General features: G+C 45.2%; 2 protein-coding genes across 9 annotated transcripts in view; one reads left to right on the plus strand and one right to left on the minus strand.

Annotated features, from left to right (window-relative positions):
- TRIP10 (thyroid hormone receptor interactor 10) overlaps positions 1–12,592 on the plus strand; it is a 124,780-nt gene extending 112,188 nt beyond the window's left edge. For all 4 annotated transcript variants that reach the window (XM_061639520.1, XM_061639495.1, XM_061639512.1 and 1 more), the window contains 3 exons: positions 188–309; positions 9,681–9,799; positions 11,352–12,592. In XM_061639520.1, the coding sequence (XP_061495504.1) occupies positions 188–309; positions 9,681–9,799; positions 11,352–11,500 (390 nt within the window). In that variant the 3' untranslated portion in view covers positions 11,501–12,592. The remainder of the gene's footprint in view (positions 1–187; positions 310–9,680; positions 9,800–11,351) is intronic.
- Positions 12,593–12,602: 10 nt separating this feature from the next.
- The window catches only part of SH2D3A (SH2 domain containing 3A), a 52,762-nt gene continuing 45,684 nt past the window's right edge, over positions 12,603–19,680 (minus strand). For 4 of the 5 annotated variants that reach the window (XM_061639452.1, XM_061639442.1, XM_061639463.1 and 1 more), the window contains 5 exons: positions 18,635–18,686; positions 18,062–18,256; positions 16,589–16,700; positions 15,397–15,588; positions 12,603–13,240 (listed from right to left, as the gene is read on the minus strand). In XM_061639452.1, the coding sequence (XP_061495436.1) occupies positions 13,089–13,240; positions 15,397–15,588; positions 16,589–16,700; positions 18,062–18,256; positions 18,635–18,686 (703 nt within the window). In that variant the 3' untranslated portion in view covers positions 12,603–13,088. The remainder of the gene's footprint in view (positions 13,241–15,396; positions 15,589–16,588; positions 16,701–18,061; positions 18,257–18,634; positions 18,687–19,680) is intronic. The other variant, XM_061639471.1, reaches the window with a different exon arrangement.

Genomic DNA, 19,680 nt, shown 5'->3' on the forward strand with positions numbered 1-19,680 from the left:
TAAAATCTGCATTGTTTTCTACATGGATTATTGCAGCAAAATAGCCACACCATAACACGTTTTCATTCTTCAAGAAGCTACAGTAGCCAGAAGAGTTGTGCGAGCAGGCCAGGCACCATTTTGGATAAACAGATGAACAATATGCCATGAAACCTTAACCCATGTCCATGTTTTGGGCTCCATATAGGCGTGGTTGGCAGATGCAGAGAGCAGGATGCTGAGTAACCGCCCTGATACAGCTGCACGCTACAACCGCCACTTGGATCATGCCAGTGCTCTGAACAACAACTGCTCGCACGAGAAGGACCGGTGAGAGCTGGGTTTAGGGAGTAAGGAACAAGAGGACCAGGAAGGTCCCTCTTTTTAGGAACAGATGAGCCAGATGTTGCTATATTTGGATCTCTGTAAGCCTCTGGAAGGGCTGTTTTGTTGTAGTAGACCAATTCAGTCTTTGGCAACAAGTTGGCATAAACTACATTGGCTGGGCTGCACCTTTGGAGCAAAGACCTCAGGCTTCCTTGAGCAGAAATATTTAACTCTTTTTTGCTATATCCAGATTGTTGCTTCTCCCCTGACTCTGTCTAAACAGTCACTTCAGGAATGTGAATAGATTTCTTTCCCCTCTAAGCCCTGAATGATCTGCAGTGTAGTCATTTCTGTTCCATGCTGCCGTGATCTTGCACCAGGCCCCAGATGGGGAGGAACAATCCAGGGCAGTCTTTTGGGGTCTCTTCCTAGGTCCAAGCCCATTGCTCTTTCATTGTGCAATGCTGTCCTTTTACTGAAAAGCAAACTGGAATGCAGAACGATCAGTGGTCCGTTTTGGGAGACGACAGGAACTAGAGGGGGGAAAAAACCCATCCTGTCAAGTCTCCATCAGGGTGGTTGCTTGGACCCCCTCACTTACCTCTATTCCAAAAGAGCCCATTTCATCTCAGCTGCCAGGTAGGGCTGTACATACACACGAGTGAAAAAGAGAGAAAATAGTTTTAAGCAGTGGGGCCAAAAGTCCATGAAACACAAAGGGTAATGATTAATTGATTACATTTCTGTGCACAAGACGTATACAAGAAGAGTGACCAATTCACAGAAAGCAATTGGTGGTGTCGTGCTATTTTCTTGCAAATATGATCATCATATATTTGATATTTGTTTAGGAAGGACTTATCTCAGAGGTCAGATGAGTAATGTTATTCTACAGCAACTGGCTTAACTCAGCTTGTGCGTTGCCCCTCACCTATATGCATCTACTTTCTTGGTGCATTGTGATTCTCTCACGGATGACAGAAGTCTCCAAGTGGGTATTATAGCGCCCCCTACAGCTCAGAGACAGGAAACGCTTCAGCAAATACTTTTGCTCCTCCCCTCTTGTTGAGGCTCAGTTTTGTTTCCTGTCTCAGCTTGGAGCACATCCTATTGAGTTGTCTTTCCTCTCTGAAGGATAATAGTTTCTTGTCCCTTACTGTGTTTTTTTAAATCTCTTTATTTGTTTCTTACGCTTCTTTCCTCTCTGTTTGTTGTTCTTACTTAAAAAAAACCTGTCACATTCTTTGCCTCCTTCCCTCTGTCTGTTTTCTTTGCCTTCTGTCAGCCGTCTTTTTTGTTCTTCTCCCTGCAAGACATGGACAAAATGAAAGGTCAGGCAGCAAGGATGAACAAATATTCTAAAAGCCCGGGCAACACTCGGCAGTGGCCGCAGTCAGTTCCCTCCCGCTCTGACTTCCCGCCAATTTTCAGCAAGGGCTGCTTATTGGCAGTGATGACCAACTTGAAGGGATGTCTTCAGGGCTTAGCTTTGCAACCCCCATAAGCCTACGCACAATTACCAAAGCCTCAGCACGCAGCTGCAGGCAGTTTTCAACAAAAAGGCATTTTAAGAGTTCTGGGCAGCACTCGGCGGTAGCCGCAGTCAGTACCCAGCTGCCGGCAGCCTTCAAAGAAAAGGCATTTTAAGAAATTTGGGCAGCACTCAGCAGTAGCCGCAGTCAGCATGCAGCCACTACAGATTCATGCCATTATGTGGCAGGCACGAAAACTGATGATCCCGCTGAGGGGACTTCAAGGGGCTCTGCACTATCCCCAGTAGGTAAGTCCACGGAGGTGTCACTAAGATCTCTGCGGTTCAGGGAAGCACCAGTGCCTGCCATTACGGAAAGGAGTGGAGCAGCAGCACTGTTGGTTTGGAGCAGCCCGCCATTTCTGAGGCAGTGCCCACCATTTCTGAGCACAACAGAGGCGCCTGCCATTTGAAGCACAGTGGAGCTGCTACACCTGGCGAATTGCATTTTCCAGACCTCCCATATTTAATGCCAAGTGTGTATTGGGAGCAAGAACCCCATCCTCTGCTGAGGTGGTGGTAGTAATGGGGTATGGCCAATCAAGCCACGCTTCGGTTGTAGAACAGCCTGTTCACAGAACAGCAAAATTGCAACAGGTTAACCCCCCCCCCGATCCAGCAACAGCCCAACAGCTCTTGCTGCCCAACCTTTTTTCACCTGAGGTGTGGTGAATTTTGCTCCTGGTGGCTTTAGAGCTCAAACGGCTCTTCTCCTCTATGTGTGGTGATTTTGGCCTTGCTATTTTTGCCCTTGGCTGCATTTAGAGGTCTAACCGGTCCCCTCTGCTGTATGCATTTATTTGGCTTTGCTAATCCACCGCATTCCTCTACCAGTGTGTGTGTTGATTAATCAGGAATTTATCCATATAATATCTGGTACTGCTTCCTTTCACTGTATGCGTGTAACCATGGCTGAGCCATCCTGGGCTGTTTTTACGGATATCGTTATTGAAGCACAGCGCATGCAGCTGCAGCCATCTCAGTGGCCAGCTATTTTCATACATTTCACGGCCCATATCAGCAGGAATTCCACCGGGAGGAATCTTGACCTGCAATTTGGGCTTTAGCACTTGTCAGCCATTTTCCAAATAGGTCCATCAGTTTTGCCCCCAGCTCCACGAAAGACCTTCCTGTCTGTATCTGGCAGTTTCTGAACAGTTTTCTAAAATAATCAGGCCCCAGTCTAAATCTTTTAAACACTGCTTCTTTGAATTCAGCATATGTCACTGGCCTGTCTGAGGGGAAATACTGATACACCTCAGCCAATTCCCCTTTAATTAAATTTGATAAATACTGCATGTATTTATCTTCGGGTAACCCCCACATCTGAGCTGCCTTTTCAAATGTTGTGAGGTAAATTTGTGGATCTTGACCAGGCTCATACACAGCAAAGTCTTTTGGAGTGACTTTTATTTTTGTTTCATCTCTCTCTTTCCTTGTTTCATCAGAATGAAACTTCTCTCTTTCTAATTTTAACCTTTCCACTTGTATTTCAGTATCCATTCTCATCCTTTCAATCTCCAACATTCGCTGCTTTTCTTTCTCCTCAGCCTCCATCACACGTTGCTTTTTCTTCTCTGCAGCTTCAAAGACCCGCTGCTTGTCTTTTTCCTCAGCTTCCCTTTCAAATCTTTCAGTATCCATTCTCAACCTTTCAGCCTCCAACTTTAACGTCTCTCTTAAATACTCCACATAGGCAGGATTATGTAAGCACCCTTCTGGGGTCTCTTCTCTTACAGGTTCTTTGGTTTGGATTGACGTATATGTTATTAATGCCACCCGCAATTCATCCACCCCTTTACCCTCATGAGGTAAATGAAACACTATACATTTTTCCACCAGCTCCTCTCTCTTCATCTTCATGAACTCAGCCATGCTTCTTGGAGCTCACACACTCTTTGTCACACACTCACAAGTAATCTTTATTTGTTATTCCTTTACAGTCACACCACTTTTTAGGGACTCTCTTCTGTTCGTATCCCACCGCATGTGACGTTCCCACCTTTGGCTCCACCTGTCAGGTTTCCACCTGCTTGTGGCTACCACCTTTCACTAGGCACCACCTCAGGACACCACCAGTCAAGATCGTTGTTTTTATTTTTTCTCACTCCACTCTAGCACAGATCTCACAAGATCCCACTGCTAGGCAGCACCACCAGTCACTCCCTGTAAACAATACTGCTGGAGACTTTGCCTCAGTCTCTCTATAGCTTATTACTTTGTGTCTGGGTGCCCTTGCTGTCCACAACCCCCTTGTATCTTTGTCTATAAAGCATACAATCCTGGGTTGCTCTGGATACTTGACGTTGTTACAATATCTCCCTTCACCGCTTCCACCATATGATAGTTTCCCTTCAGCCTTGGTAATTACCCTGCCCTCCCTTCTGGTCTGTGTATTCCCAGCCAAGGATCAGGCTTTTGGTAAACCAATAAAAGTACAGGCATACCCCTCTTTAACGTTCTTAATGGGACCGGAGAGTATACTTTAAGTGAAAATCTACTTTAAGTGAAGCAATTGTCTTCACTTGTACTGCACGCAATCACCACTAGATGGCAGCAGCATCATGCCAATAAAATGTATTTTATTGCGAAGCGCACAAACGTTAAGCAGGGTATGGGGACGTATGGAGCATGTATGTTAAAGCGAGGCAACGTTAAGTGAAACAACGTTAAGTGGGGTATGCCTGTATTTATTTGATAACACCAAGAAATAACAAGATTACTTTAGGAATGTTTAACAAGCGTATGGTTTCATATAGTGTCACTCTTTATGTTTCTGGTCATATATATACTGTCTAAATATCAGCCAAATATAATCCAACCCTCCCTCAGAACTCTGCCAACCAACCCATCCAAATAACTCTCCACTAACGACTCTCCAACAACTCTCACCAACCGACCCCCTCTCAACTGTCATCCTCCCATTTATATCTTCAGCCATTCAAACACTCAGCCAATCATCATCCAGCATTCTCCAGCCTTCCAACCCATGCTCTCCCCCCTCTCATTCAATTCACTTACCATATATCCCTTAATAAACCTGCACTTACCATATTTACAGGTTTTAACATATAAGGACATCACAGTGGTCACCTCAGGCCCTCAGGTAAGCAAGGCAGCCAATACCTTCCAGGTATTCCTCCTCAGAAATTGCGTCAGAGCAGCAATGTTTAGTGTGGACCTTGATTGTGGTGAGAGAAATGGGCAGCTCCTTATCACACTGTGCTGTGTTTTGGGCCCTAGCCTGTCCAGTGACTGTGGAACGGGCATAGCTTTCCACTCAGAACCCCAGGGAAAGGGCCTAGCTTTGCTACGCAGAATATGGTGTAGGCCTCTCCTGAAGAGGTTTCCCACCATTTTTATGGTCCTAGTCTGTCCAGTGACTAGAAGGGGCCTAACTTTATCATTAGGAGCTGTTGGACAGAGTTATGACATAGCCCTTAGCTGAGGACTTCTCCTGCCATTTTTATGGTACCTCAGGAGGTTCCCACCATTTTTATGGTCCTAGTCTGCCCAGTGATGGCAGCAAGGGCCTAGCTTTCCATTCAGAGTCTTTGGGCAGGGATATGGCATAGTCCTTTGGTTTTCCCGGCTTTTTTATGATACCTCTGTTGCCACTTGACCCTGGTGTGTCTAGTCACAGTGACTGGAAAGGGCCTAGCTTTCCATTCAGAAATGTCAGGCAGAGATATGTCATAGTCGCCTGCTGAAAAGCTTTCCCGCCTTTCTTTATGAGAGGCGCTGGAACAGCAGGTTCAATATTTCTAAGAGACCTGATTCCCTTTTTCCCTAGGCCTGAATACTAGCAGGCCGATTCCAGGGCAACAGTAGAATAATGTGGTGACTCCTCTAGGGGGCCTCAGTGTAGTGAAGGCATATGGATTGCCTCATGAGTCTCAGCTCAAAGCTCCAGTTCTCTCAAGGCCTGAACGGCAGCAGGCCATCTCTAAAGGCAACAGCAACCTGGTGGCTCCTCTAGGGGACCTCAGTGTAGTGAAGGCATATGGATTGCCTCATGAGCTTCAGCTCAAAGCTCCAGTTCTCTAAGGCCTGAAAGTAGCAGGCCATCTTCAGAGGCAATAGTAGAATAATCTGGAGTATAGTGAAGGTATATGAATTGCTTTATGGGTTGCAGTTGGAAGCCCCACTCTGTTCCTATGGATAATGGCAGCCCTTCAAAATTCTGTGTAATTTTTGCAGCCCTTCATAACTGTCTGCATACATTTTTGCAGCCCTTCATAACTGTCCGTATGAACTTTTCAGATTTATCCAGTTACTTCCTTACAGAGGAGGATCTTGCTGTCATTCTGGTTGGAATATGTAAATAAGCAAGATAAGTAAATTAAGCTGAATATAGCTTGTGCATTACATGAGGTTTTCTACCCTATCTATTTCTAGGATGCCAAATGCAAAGCTCCAGATTGCTTCTCTGAATAGTTGCAGCCCTTCCTAACTGTCTGAGTATATATTGGATTATATACTCAGTGACTTCCTTGGAAGCACTTAGGGTTCCCTTGTTATCATCCTAGGTGAATGTAAATTAAGCTGACTGCTTGGTTAAGTCTTCCCTTCACTAGCAGGTGCCTGGTCGACTTAAGACAGGTTAAAAATCCTATTAGCCTTTGGTAAAACTTACTTCACTGTTCAGTTTGTGTAACTTGACTCCAAGTTACACACATTGGCACGTTTGTATGGATATTCGGCTTCACTATTCAGTGGTTAAATAAAAGAAATAAATCTTTGATTTTACTGATTTTGTTTTGACAGGTAGTCCTCTGGTCTGGTTGTTGCACAGAATAGGTCCCTGGGCATTTACTTCCTGTGGCTGATTCTCCAGTATTTATTTCCTGTGGCTGACTCTCCAGTACCCCATATGTCCAGGGGAGGCTTGCAGGCAGGACATGAGTATAGCACTGGGCTCCTGCCATTTTGGGTGGCTAGGGGTTCAAAGCATGTCCCTGTTTAGGCAGGGCATGCTCATCATGTCTGGTGACCATTGCTGGCCTTGGCTTCCACATATTTGCCTATTGGACCCAGACAAGTTGCTGGCTTCCTTCCTCCCTGCATAAACTACAGGGTAGCTATAAGACAATAGTAAGGCTACCCAAGCTATGGGCTATATCTCTGTGTAACCACGGGGTGGCCTTAAGACAATGGTAAATTTATGAAACAAAACAAAAATAACTTTGAGGAACTCTGATTGGTTTATGGGGACAATAGTCTCTGAGATATTTTTCATTTTGAAATTAATCAGGTTATTTAATCTTGCAACTGGTTTCTTCAAATACGAATTTCAATTTTAGTAGGTGACTGTATGAGGTAATGCACCTTGACCCGTCAGCCATGTTTGCTGGAAACGATAAGTTGGAGTTTACTCCATCATGACATCTCTACTGAATACAGCCATGATGTTTTGTGGTCCCTTTGTCCCAGTTCATTCATTCCAATCCAGCTCTTCCTGTGGAGAAGGCTGGGCATTTATTAGTTGTGCGAAGGGCTCTCTAAGTTTACCTTGGCCACATGTAAGACATTTGCTTGCCTGAGTCTCCATATGTCTCTCTGGCATAAGAGTTACGAGGGACTTATTACCTCATGTTTCTTTCCACAACACAGGAAAACAGGAGACGCAGGTTAGAGCTGGTCCTCAAATGTTATGTTGCTGATGCTAACCTCCTTGAAATTTGGGGTCAGTCCCTGTATTGGAAGAATTCCTTCCTTCAAAACTGTCAGGCCCAGGATGTGACTCAGGAACCAGACCAACGGCTGTAGTTAATTCGTGTTTTATTAGGGTAATGTCCAAACAAAGACTGCGTTTTCTCATGAAGCAGTACAGGGATACAGGTCTTGCGGCATTGGGAGAAAGTTGACAGAGCAAGGGACTTCTTCCCGCCTGTTCTTTAAGAAGGGGCCAAATGGGCGCGCAATCTTTCGCTCCTCCTTAACTGCCACTCAGGTGCCTTCCCCCCCTTCTCTCCTGTCTTTTCAGCTGTCTGCGTGTGCACGGTGAGGGGGGAAGCATCACCCCCTCCTCTTCTGAAGTTTCCGATTCCATGATGGGGGATAGGGGAGGGGCTGATGGTAAACTGCCTCCCCGCTTTTCGGCTGTGAGCAGCCCTCCCTCTTCCCCCCTCTTGCTCTGAGCCTGAAAGAGGGGGAGGCGTGAGAATGTCCAGGGAGGGCTCAGGCTCCCCGTTGCTAAGCGACCTTATCACTGGCAGTTCCTCTGTTTCGTCTTCACTCCAAAGGGGGGAAGTTCCTCCCCCTTCCCTCTGCCATCCATCCGAATACTCTTCTCCCAACTCTCCGGGATCCAGCTCCCCGGGGTTGGGACCCCAGCTCTGCCTTCCGACAAAAACAGTTCTTCTCGTGGTTATTATGACAGCATGTAGGGTGTCTCAGCTGCACGCTCTATCTGTTGAAAAGCAGTTACGTATTTTCCAAAAAAAGACAGGGTGGTGCTACGCACTAACCCAGCCTTTGTCACCAAGTAAACATGGCCTTCCACAGACAACAGGAAATCATTCTTCCTTCTTCTGTCCTAACCCTTCCTAAACCAAGAGAAGGCATGGCATTCATTAGAGCAGTGTTTCCCAACCAGGGTGCCTCCAGATGTTGTTGGACCACAACTCCCATCAGCCTCAGCCAGCATTGCCAATGATCAGGAAAGATGGGAATTGTGGTCCAACAACATCTGGAGGCACACCGGTTGAGAAATACCATTAGAGGTTAGATGTCACTGAAGGTGCATATCAATAGACCCAAATTGTTCAGGCGATCCGAGTCCGTATTCGTGTCCTTCCATCCTGCCCACTATGGGGAAAAACGTATCGAGTCCGGCCCTGGCTCGTTGGATCAGACCTTGCATTTCTTTAGCATATGAGTCCCTACACTTGCAATCACCTCTGCAAATTACAGCACACTCCACTAGGTCCGCCGCTACATCAGCAGTTCTTGCACAAATGCTAGATATCTGTAAAGCAGCGATGTGGCCACTCCCAGTACCTTCACCAGGCACTACAAAATTGATCTGTACACCTTGGTGGAGGCGTCATTTGGCCAGAGTTCTGCAACAGGTCTTATCCTCCTCTGGGCCTACCGTTGTCCCACCCTAGGTCTGCAGCTTTAGTACGTCTCACTTGGAGACCTCTGTCATCCATGAGAGAAGGAACAGTTTGTTCTTACCGTAAATAGTTTTTCTTCATGGATGACAAGAGGTCTCCAAGGCCCACCCTTACAGTATTTGATGGATTGATTGGTTTTCTGGTGGCTGGAACTGAAGCGAAGTGCAATGACTCCTTTCTACTCTATTTGTCGATGGTCAGCTGACCTTATTCCTAACACATTTTGTTCCTAACACGCTTGTTGTACAGATGAGTGTTCTTTTGTTTTCGTGTACAGTGTTCAATTCATGAGTTTTCTGTTGAGGCTGATCTCTAAAGCTTTTCCAAGAAATGAAACTGAGCCTCAACAAGAGGGGAGGAGCAAGCGTTTCCTGTCTCTGAGCTGTAGGGGGAGCTACAATACCCTCTTGTCATCCATGAAGAAACACCATTTACGATAAGAACAAACTGTTCCATCTGAATTCACTGAATAGATTTATAGGGGTTGTCGGATAGCCCTACCTTTTGAAGCAGGGGCATGGGGGTTAGTAAGGTTTTTTTTTTCCTCTTCTTTTGACTGTTTCTGTCTCTGCCCCATTAGCTGCTGTTGTCCCTCCTGGCTCTTGTCCTATGTCTTGTGATAACACATAAATATGGAGGGCCTGAATATCAGAGGAAACCATTTGTGTTGGTAAAGCTCTCACTGGCTCCACTTCATTTTCTTTTCTCACTTCCCCTTTCAGCCTCAATACCACCCATTCGGAAGATGTATTGAACCAGCCCATCTACACGGAGTTTGATGAGGACTTTGAGGAGTTGGCATCACCCATTGGTACCTGTGTGGCCCTCTACCAATTTGAAGGTGACTGCATAGCAAGATTCCCCAATTACTGTATTCACAAGAAATCGGCTGTTGGAGTGGGGAAAGGGATGGGTGGGAAGAGCATGCTATTTTACCCTCTTGGCTTGGGAGTGTTGCTTTGGAAAGTATGCATGGGGGGTGGATTGTTTCTGGCCTATATAACTTTCCTAATGCAAGGGAGGGTGTGGGAGGCAGATGACTTGATCTTAGGTTTTTCTAAAGCAACCTTTGGGTACCCAGATGTTGTTGGACTACACTTCCCATCATTCCTGATCATTAGCCATGCTGACTGGGGCTGATGGGAGTTGCAATCCAACATTATCTGGGGACCAAAGGTTGGGAAAAGCTTTTGCTTCAATTTCTTTTCCCAGTGATACAACCTTCTAACAAAGTAATGTTCTGTACTGAGATCCCTGAAAAACCAAACACCTGTATTTGAATCCTTGGATGCAGAAAAAATGATTTCTCATCCTAATAAATGATAGAAAAAACAAAGGTGTTGGCCTATAAGAAAAAAAAATCCAAATCCACATAATTTAGTGAATAATCTCCATAAATTATGCAAATGAGACAATTTTGCATATTTTTTAAAAACGTTTTATTTAGGCTACTGAAACCTCAAATGTTCACCCCTTGAAACTTCATTCGGCAACTCCCCTGGCTTTTTGAATTTTAAGTGCTATTGCCCACACTTAAAAACACATATCTCACTCTGCCATGAGACTGTAGTGGTCTTCCATTCAAGAGACTAATCAGGTCTGTATCTGCTTAACTTCAGCAATGCTGCAGTCTCGGATACTCTTGAGACCACTCATTGAGGGGTGGGGAATCTGTGGCCCTCCAGATGTTGCTAGGCTCCAACTCCAATTAATCCCAGCCAGCGATTGTGGTAATTGTAGACCAACAACATCTGAAGGGCCACAAGTTCCCCTCCCCTGCACCTTATCCCCACACCTTCTTAGCATATTGTTGTAGCCATAAGGATGAGGGCTTCCAATAAGCATCTGTGGGGACAGAATGCCTTTGGTTTGATCCAATAGGAGCTGCTCATACGTTCTGATGAGGAACTTGCTTTTTAAAAGTGTAATAGTGAAAACTAGGATTCTCCAGAAGCTGGCTGGTGTTGTTCCTTTCCTGCACTGCTGCAGACTGTCAGCATGCAAATATTCTTGTCACAGACCCCATTTTCCAAGTGGCTCTTCCAGGCTTGAAGGAAGGCAACGGTCACTCCATACAACTTCTCTAGTACTGTGGAGGGGATACTTACAATTGTGTCCCTGTTGATGTCCTGGTTGGGGGCAGTGAAGGCAGCATTGGTTACGTAGGCAAATGTAAACGAACTTAGATTCAGTCTAACTTCTACAAGGGCTATAAAAATGCCTTCTGCATTTAACCTGGCATGGCCAGCTGTTGAAAGAATTCTGGCTGCTTTTGGGGGAGAGGTCCCAATCCTGCCATAGCTGTCACTAGTTTTTATGTCTCTTGCTGCAGTTCTTCTACCTTCTGATTATTCCTTGGTTTTGGCTCACTTGCCTGCTTGCTTCCCCCCCAGGTTCCAGTGAGGGCACTATCTCCATGCTGGAAGGTGAAGAACTCGGCTTGATGGAGGAGGACAAGGGTGATGGGTGGACACGTGTACGGCGAGTCAAAGGGGGCGAGGGTTACGTTCCTACTTCTTACCTCCAGGTCACCCTAAACTGAATGCAGAATTGTCCGAAGCCCTGCAGCTGGGAGAGTCCCAAGTCAACAGCAGGGAGTGAGTGGAAGAAGTACAGTGTTTCAGTTGCCTTGGAAGAGCCATATGATGCTGATGCCTGCTGTGGGTGTGTCTATAAAAAAGGCATCTCACACCAAATTACTATTGCAGAGCTGTGGGAGATAATTGACTTCTTCTTGAAGGGAAAATGGTGGCTACAGCCCACTCAACACAGGATCTTGGATAAGAGGTGGTGGGGAGGAAATGGCCTCCATGCTGATGCACCCAACCAGTGATTCCCCTTCCCTGTCATGCCTTTCAAGGCAAGCATAGCTACACTTTATTCCTTGTGGAATGTTCTCTAGCAGGAACGGTTGCAAAGTGCCACCTACTTACTCTTTTAACAGTTGCAGTTTAGCATGAAGGAGAGATTCCTCATTTCCAGCCTCTCACCTGGGTCAGTTGCCTATAGCATAAACGTGTGTGGCTTCCTCTCTCCTTGCTGCACTGGCAGAAAGAACCTGGCTTCTCATTGGGGTGAGAACATAGCAGAGCTCGCTCTCTTCCCCCCCCCCCAAGAAATCAGTAGCTGCTTTATGCTGCAGGCAGTAGACTGTACGTGTGCTTTTGAGATGGAGGTGCTCAGTACCAGTGAGAAGGGAGCTGGATTGGAAGCCTTTAACTTGCACCCCCACGATTGCTGCTATGCCTGCCTTTGGCTTTCCTTTTGAGAGGGTGTGTGGTTAGGGGAGGGGGCAAACCAAGTTGAGAATGGCAAGCTAGCCAACTGCTATTGCTAATAAGTTTAGGCATGAGCGCCACCCGGAGGACCTCTGCTCAGAGGGCAGGCTGAATCCCACAGTGGCAGCAAACCACATCCAGATACTTGCCTTGAAATGCACTTTATTTTTCCTGAGTTTGATTGGCCTGGCCCATTCAGCCATTCAGAAGTGCCTGCTCTGTAAAGCCTCCCTCCACCCTTCAAAAGCCTTTGCTGTTAGGGAAGGGAGGTATCCTGGCTGCCTCCTAACCGGTGACTTGTCTCACTCTGTGCATTTGTGTGTGGTTTTGTTTTTTTTATAAAAAGAGAACTCTGATGTATTAGCCTTTTTATACAGCGACCAATTTATTTTACCACTCAGTTTAGCTTCTTACATAACCTATAAAATGTCCCTGGCTCTTAACCCTGCCCCCCTGAAGCATGGTGGGGGAAGGGAGGGGGAAACCTGAGCTACACACACACACTCTCAAGATGTAGAATGTATTTGCAGGTGCCTTTTTACACTTTATGTAAATAGTAGACAAAGTTTAGCTTGTGGGTGCCTGTGCAGTTGACTTCTTGTTTCTCTGGCCTTCAAGTGTGGGTTTTTAAAGAAGTTTATAAAAATGCCAGACTGCTGTGTGTATGTGATCATTTGGGTGTTAGTGGACTAGTACCTGCCTCAGTTCTTCATCACCCATGTACCCCCAAAGATCCACAACCTAGCTGAGCTCTCTTGTGATAAGCTGCCTCTACAGTTTGTAAAAAAAGCACACACGACATAGACTGCAACAGATTATCCAACAGAAGTACAAAACTTCTATCCCTGTGCTTCACTCCAGTTTCTGGGAAAGAACAGTCAGGATCCGTTCAAATTTTCTGTATCTCTCAGCCCGGTCTGCATCAGCTCCTTTGCTGCCCCAGAATAACCGGAGTGAGAATTCAGTCTGGAATGTTTCCAGGAGCTCTGGAGTACCTTGGAACCCTGGAACGGAGAAAGGGATACAAAAACGGAGCATGAACACAGATCTATACATTCCAGAGAGCTGCACCGATGCTCCTGTTTCAAAGGTAGCCAATTGTCCTGTTAAAGCAGCTCTCGCCAGTGAGAAATGATGGTGGTGACTCAAAGTGAGATTCCACTATAAGAGAAAAAGCAGACCCAGGACCAAACAAAAGTGTGACATGAGCAGTGCTGGCTTAGTTGAAAGGCTTCCCAACTGAATCATATTCTAAGATTCCACAATTGCCACATAGAAGGAAGGGCATCCCCCCTCTATGGCAATATCATTATTTCCTGCACAAAAGTACAAATATGCACACTAAAATAATAAGGCAGCATGGAGAGGAATGTGACGTTCCCTCCTTTGGCTCCACCTGTCAGGTTCCCACCTGCTTGTGGCTACCGCCTTTCACTAGGCACCACCTCAGGACACCACCAGTCAGGATCGTCGTTTTTATTTTTTCTCACGCTGCTGTAGCACAGATCTCACAAGATCCCACTGCTAGGCAGCACCACCAGCCACTCTTTGTAAACAATACTGCTAGAGACTTTGCCTCAGTCTCTCTATAGCTTGTTACTTTGTGTCTGGGTGCCCTTGCTGTCCCCAACCCCCTTGTATCCTTGTCTATAAAGCATACAATCCTGGGTTGCTCTGGATACTTGACGATGTTACACTTTCTTCACCGCTGCCACCATTAGATACAGTTTCCCTTCAGCTTTGGTAATTACCCTGCCCTCACTTCTGGTCTGTGTATTCCCAGCCAAGGATCAGGCTTTTGGTAAACCAATAAAAGTATTTATTTGATAACACCAGGAAATAACAAGATTACTTTAGGAATGTTTAACAAGCGTATGGTTTCATATAGCATCACTTTATGTTTCTGGTCATATATATACTGTCTAAATATCAGCCAAATATAATCCAACCCTCCCTCAGAACTCTGCCAACCAACCCATCCAAATAACTCTCCACTAACAACTCTCCAACAACTCTCACCAACCGACCCCCTCTCAACTGTCATCCTCCCATTTATACCTTCAGCCATTCAAACACTCAGCCAATCATCATCCAGCATTCTCCAGCCTTCCAACCCATGCTCTCCCCCCTCTCATTCAATTCACTTACCATATATCCCTTAATAAACCCGCACTTACCATACTTACAGGTTTTAACATATAAGGACATCACAAGGAATACTAACCAAGTCTCAACTTGAGCCACCACATCTGTTTGTATAGTTCATATCCTGAGCAAAACTGATTGAGGTGTTATTACAAGCCACAGTGCTAACAGATACTTCTCCCAAATTTCATCTCCTGAGATGCAAGGAAAGGAACCCACAGGCACATAAATAGTTCTGCAAGACAGGACCTCCTATAGTTTGCTGCTCACCATGTAGATTCCATCTTTAGCGAAAAGGTAGCAAACTGCAGAAGGGCTGAAGAGAGATTTGCCTGGGGCTAGGACAGCTGACAAAGGAGCAAAGAATGGATAGACAGACTCCTCAGTTGCATAGAATAAAACAACCTGGAGAAGACCTTTATACAAGTCACACATGCCTAGCAGAGACACTTCTTCCAGGATTCCCTCAGATGCTTGTGTCATGTGCAGGCTACACCTAAGATAGCTTTCCAAAACTCTGTTTCATATTTTCATCACAAAACACGAGTACAAGATTTGACTGAGGACACCTGACAGTCTCTTGCTTGAATTTTGGTCATTGATTGAAGCTGAGAGGACAAACAGGGCATATGTCTGCATATACATGCATACTATTTTGCTATCGCTGTTCAGGACAGAGGTAGGAGCCTCCAATGGCAACAGTAAGACTGAACCCAGATAACTAAGGAAGAGAAGCCCCCAACCATTGTTGTGGCAAACAAAAGCAGTGGAGTGGCCGTTTTCCAGATTTAGATTTAGCCACTTTGTTCCTAGCTATTTGTCTCTCCAGCTTGCCCTACTTTGCTGAGGAAGTCTCATGTAGTTTGACCTGAGTACTCTGTGGAACACAAAACAAGAGAGAATGATGAAGCTGCCAACCTTGGGTCTAAAAGCAGCCTAGTGGATCAGGCATGGCGAAAAGGAATGGATGACCACCTTAACTCTCAGCAGCACTGACAATCAAGGACTATCCTACCTTGGAGCTTAGCTTCAGCACTGATTCTATAGGCACTGGCATTGGTGGCAATGAACCGAGCTGTTTCCAGTGTCCGTAGAAGGGTATCACATGACTCCTCGTTGTTACCCCACAACTCTTCTCCTTCCATAAGGCACAGGAGGGGCAGGATGTGGGGAACTGCAACATCCTTCAGGGACGGGTCTGAATGCCCTAGGGGGCAGAAGCACAAATTTTAAAAATGTTAAGGAGCCATAACTCGGAGGCACAGCATATGCTTTGCATGCAGAAGGCCTGTGTTCAACATATCCAGGAGATCATTCCAGTACATTCCACTGAATTAAAATATATGTGGTCACTGCACCATTAAAAAAAAAATCAAAGAAGTGAACGTAGCTGGACTGACTTCAGGTAAAAGAACAGCAGGAGCCTTTTCTCCCCCAGGGAAAGACTTTAAGGAGTTGCTGGCAGTCAGAACAGAAAGCACTGGGTCATGTGGGCCAGAAAGTCAGTGTTCTGCACAAATACTCATAAATGCAGCTTCAGTACAGAGCCAGAGTGCAACAGATGCAAGTATTCAGGCAGGATAAAAGATACTGTTTTTCTAAGAGCCTGTTCACATTGCTATCTGGATGTCAACCTACTGCAGGAGAAGCCTGTGTATGATGGTCCCCAGCTTCTGGCAAGGAGATTCTGTACACCTATTCCCACTTCCAGGATCAGCAGTACATTCAGTTCACCATGTGCAGGCTTTTCAGGTGCTATTCCCTCAGGCCCCCATGTAAATAGAGCCCCCCTAATATCACTTTGTGCACATGTGCTGAGAGGTGAGAAAAACATGGTCTGATCTTGATGAGCTGCAACTACAAGCCCACCACAGTCATAGTGCTTTGTGCAAAAGCTGATGGAAAGAGGTACAAACTTCCAGTACAAATATTTTAAATAAAATAAATACTTGTAGCAAGACCCCTTCCTGTGAACTGGGCACAAATAGCAGATTCCAAACATCTGTACTCTCCCATGTGGAATCCATCCAAATAAACATCTGGATGGTTATATGCCATTTGGCAGCTGCGATCTGAATCTAAATAATAAGTGAAAAGGGAGAGAGCTGCCTCATGGAACAATGTCACCATGTCGGCACAGTGTTTGGCATCAGGTGTGAAGTGGCCCTCAGTCCTACCTCCATCAAAATGGCTAAAAGTCCTCTCACCTTCAGCCCAATTCAGGCGCCCCATGAGAGGCTTCAGCTCTTTCTCAAATGTGATGGCACTCTGTGTGTGGCTCTGGCGCAGTTGCCTCCATGTTTGTTCCAGTCGTGTGATCTGTACAGGGAGAAGCATAAACAGACTTAGTGGCCCATCTACTTGTATGTACTTCTGTGTCCCAAAAAGACCTGAGTGATTGGTCTGGTAAAGTAATTGAGCTCTATTAAGAAAAAATAGGATATAAATGTGTTAAATACATATCAGGATGAAAATAATTCCCTTTAGGAAAGCTGCTGCATTACAGCCATGGCTTTTTATATTCCCATCCTGTGGTTAGCAAATTCCAATTACATGATCACTAGAAAGACAGATCAATCCCTTTGCAGGCATAAATCTGCACACTTTTTTCTCAGCCCCAAACTGGGGCCTGAATGATAAAGTTCAGGACAAAAGAAGGGCTGGCTCTCCACCCAGTGCATCAATGTATGCAGATTTATTGAGATATGATTTTGTACTAGTGATGCGCTCCACTTCCACAGTACTCGGATTTACCATTGGATTATCCATTATTTCTGATATTCTCTATCTTTGCGGAGAAGATTTAGAAGTTGCCTGTTTTCCAATTGTGTTTTTTCCCCAATCCTTTTTTTTAATCCGCTTTGAAATCATTGATAGTGTGAGTGTTAATTACATTATATAGCTAATTTAGAAGAAGCAAGCCTCATTCAATTGCAGGGATAAGGGTATTTCTGATGAATATCAGGAAACTGACAGACAACGCAGGAGAGGAAAGACTAATGATGGTAGGCAATTATCTGCCTAATTTCACTTGAAAAGTAATGTAAACAGCCAATCATTACAGAGTTCAGAATAAAGGAGACTGCTAGACTGCTGTGTGTATGGATAAATAGTTATTATAATATTAATAATTCTCTGCAAAGCGAAAAAAAATTATCAGAGCAGATCGGGAAAACGATAAGATAGTGGAGGAAAAAGGAATTGGATCGTTAATGATCAAAAGAGGACCACACTTAAAAATGAAACTTAAAAAGGGAGAGGATTCCATCCCTTTGCCACCAGCACAGAATTTTTTAAAAAACCCACTAGAAGTAGTAATGAAGGATAGCTATAATAGGAAGAAACCATCCAAGTTCTGAGGAAATATACCCTATTCATAGGGTCACCATAAATCGGGATCGACTTGAAGGCAGGCCATTTCCATTATACCACTCTACCCATGTTTTAAAGCACATTACCTCAACATGAGGCCTAGAAATTTGATACTTGTTTTTCAGATGAAAGTGGGCTCAGGCCTCACACAAACTGAGCAGGGCCAGCTCCATTAAACAATCCCTTCTGGGCAAATGGCTGTTTCACAGCCATGGCTTTTCATATTCTGTGACATCCTGTGGCTAGAGCACCGGAAGGTACCTTATGGTTCATCCCACTCTTTCCTTCTCCCCCAGATTGTCTCTCACCTGTGGCAGCTGCAAAGCTTTCATCACAGCAGAGAGGGCAAAGAGGTCCCCCACTGATCTCCACAGCTCCACAGCCAGTTGGATGATCTTGTGCAAGGTGGCTGTCCGCTCAGCCACTGACCCTGTACAGCCTAGGATGTCCACAGCAATACCCAAAGCTATGAGGTGGTGCCTGAGGGGTTGACAAAGAGAGACCTTTGAGTGGGCAGAGGCTGCTGCTGCTGCCCTGAAGACAAACCACATTCTAGAGTACCATTTTCTAGGAAACTTAGGCAAAGCTCTCTCATGGAAGCAAGGGAAAGGGGAAGAGTCCACACCCCTCCTAATGCCAGCAAGACAGTAGCATGGAGGTGGTCAATGGTGACTCTTGCAAGTCAAGTCAGCAGAGGACTTAAAACCCAATGGAGTTTTCTGTCCTCTCTACTATCACCACCAGCGTGTGGCACCAGAGGGCGCTGTGCCACAAAGAATGGAAGTGAAAATTCAAGAGGAGCCCCTCCTCTTACTAAGTGCTAAATGTCAGTAAGACAAACTTCAGTTTCAAGACATTATATTCCAAAGCAAGTTTTATACCCCAAATTCAGGAAATTCTCTCAGATTTGGCCTTAGGGATCCCAGTACATACCTGTAAAGGAACAGAATTTTACACCACCTTAGGGTGTTCAAATTGTTTCACAATCACATTATACTCTAACCCTTAGAATTACCCTGCAAGGGTAGGCAAGTAATATTATTCCTGTATTGCAGCTGAGGCTGAGAGAATGGGCCTAAGGCCACCCAGTGAAGTCATGGCAGAGGTGAAATCCCAATCCCTTCAACTCTTAGCCATTACACCACAGAAAACCAAAAAGGCATGTCATACATTTTACAAATAAGGAAATATTACAAATTCAAGAGCACCACAACAATTTTGGGGTGGAAAGGGTACAAGGTGTTTATGGCAAAGCTCTTTCAACACCACACCTTGAGTTTTACACCACAAAAAAATCAACTCCTAAGGCATAGAATTTCAAACATGATTTCCAGTCTTGGAAACCATGCAATTTTTCAGTTTAATCAGGACTGCATGTCAACACTAATGCTAAATTCGACATGGTATGTACAGAGGATTATGCTGCTGGGACTGCAGGTGAATACAGACACCTAGTCGCCAAGTGGTAACCTATCACTTGGTGGAACAACACAGAGGACCAGTTTACCCAGTAGTTACAAGCACATGCATACGTACTTGTGCTAGGTTAGCTTTATTTGGAGCTGTCTGGTGGGAGAGGAGAGATAGCACTGAGTCCTTATAAAAGCCTGCTGAGTTTGCTTTGCTCCTCCCACATTAACACGTTGCAAACAACTCTGCATACTCATCTCAAGGGGCACAAATGTAACCAACAGAAAAGTCTTTAAGGGCCTTTAAAACACTTAATCTTGGGGAAATTCTGTTTCACCTCCCCATAAATTCTTTAGCAAATTCACATTTTCCTTACTGACCTGGTTGCCATGCCACACGCACCAAAGAGGCATCTGCATGAGCCACAAGCAACCAATTCTTGGGGATAAGATAGGTCATCATACGAATGTCACCCTCCTCTTTTGCAGTGTCTGCTCCACTGACTGCCAGCTGTATC

This window comes from Rhineura floridana, chromosome 1 (assembly GCF_030035675.1).
Source record: "Rhineura floridana isolate rRhiFlo1 chromosome 1, rRhiFlo1.hap2, whole genome shotgun sequence".
Classification (NCBI taxonomy): Eukaryota; Metazoa; Chordata; class Lepidosauria; order Squamata; family Rhineuridae; genus Rhineura; species Rhineura floridana.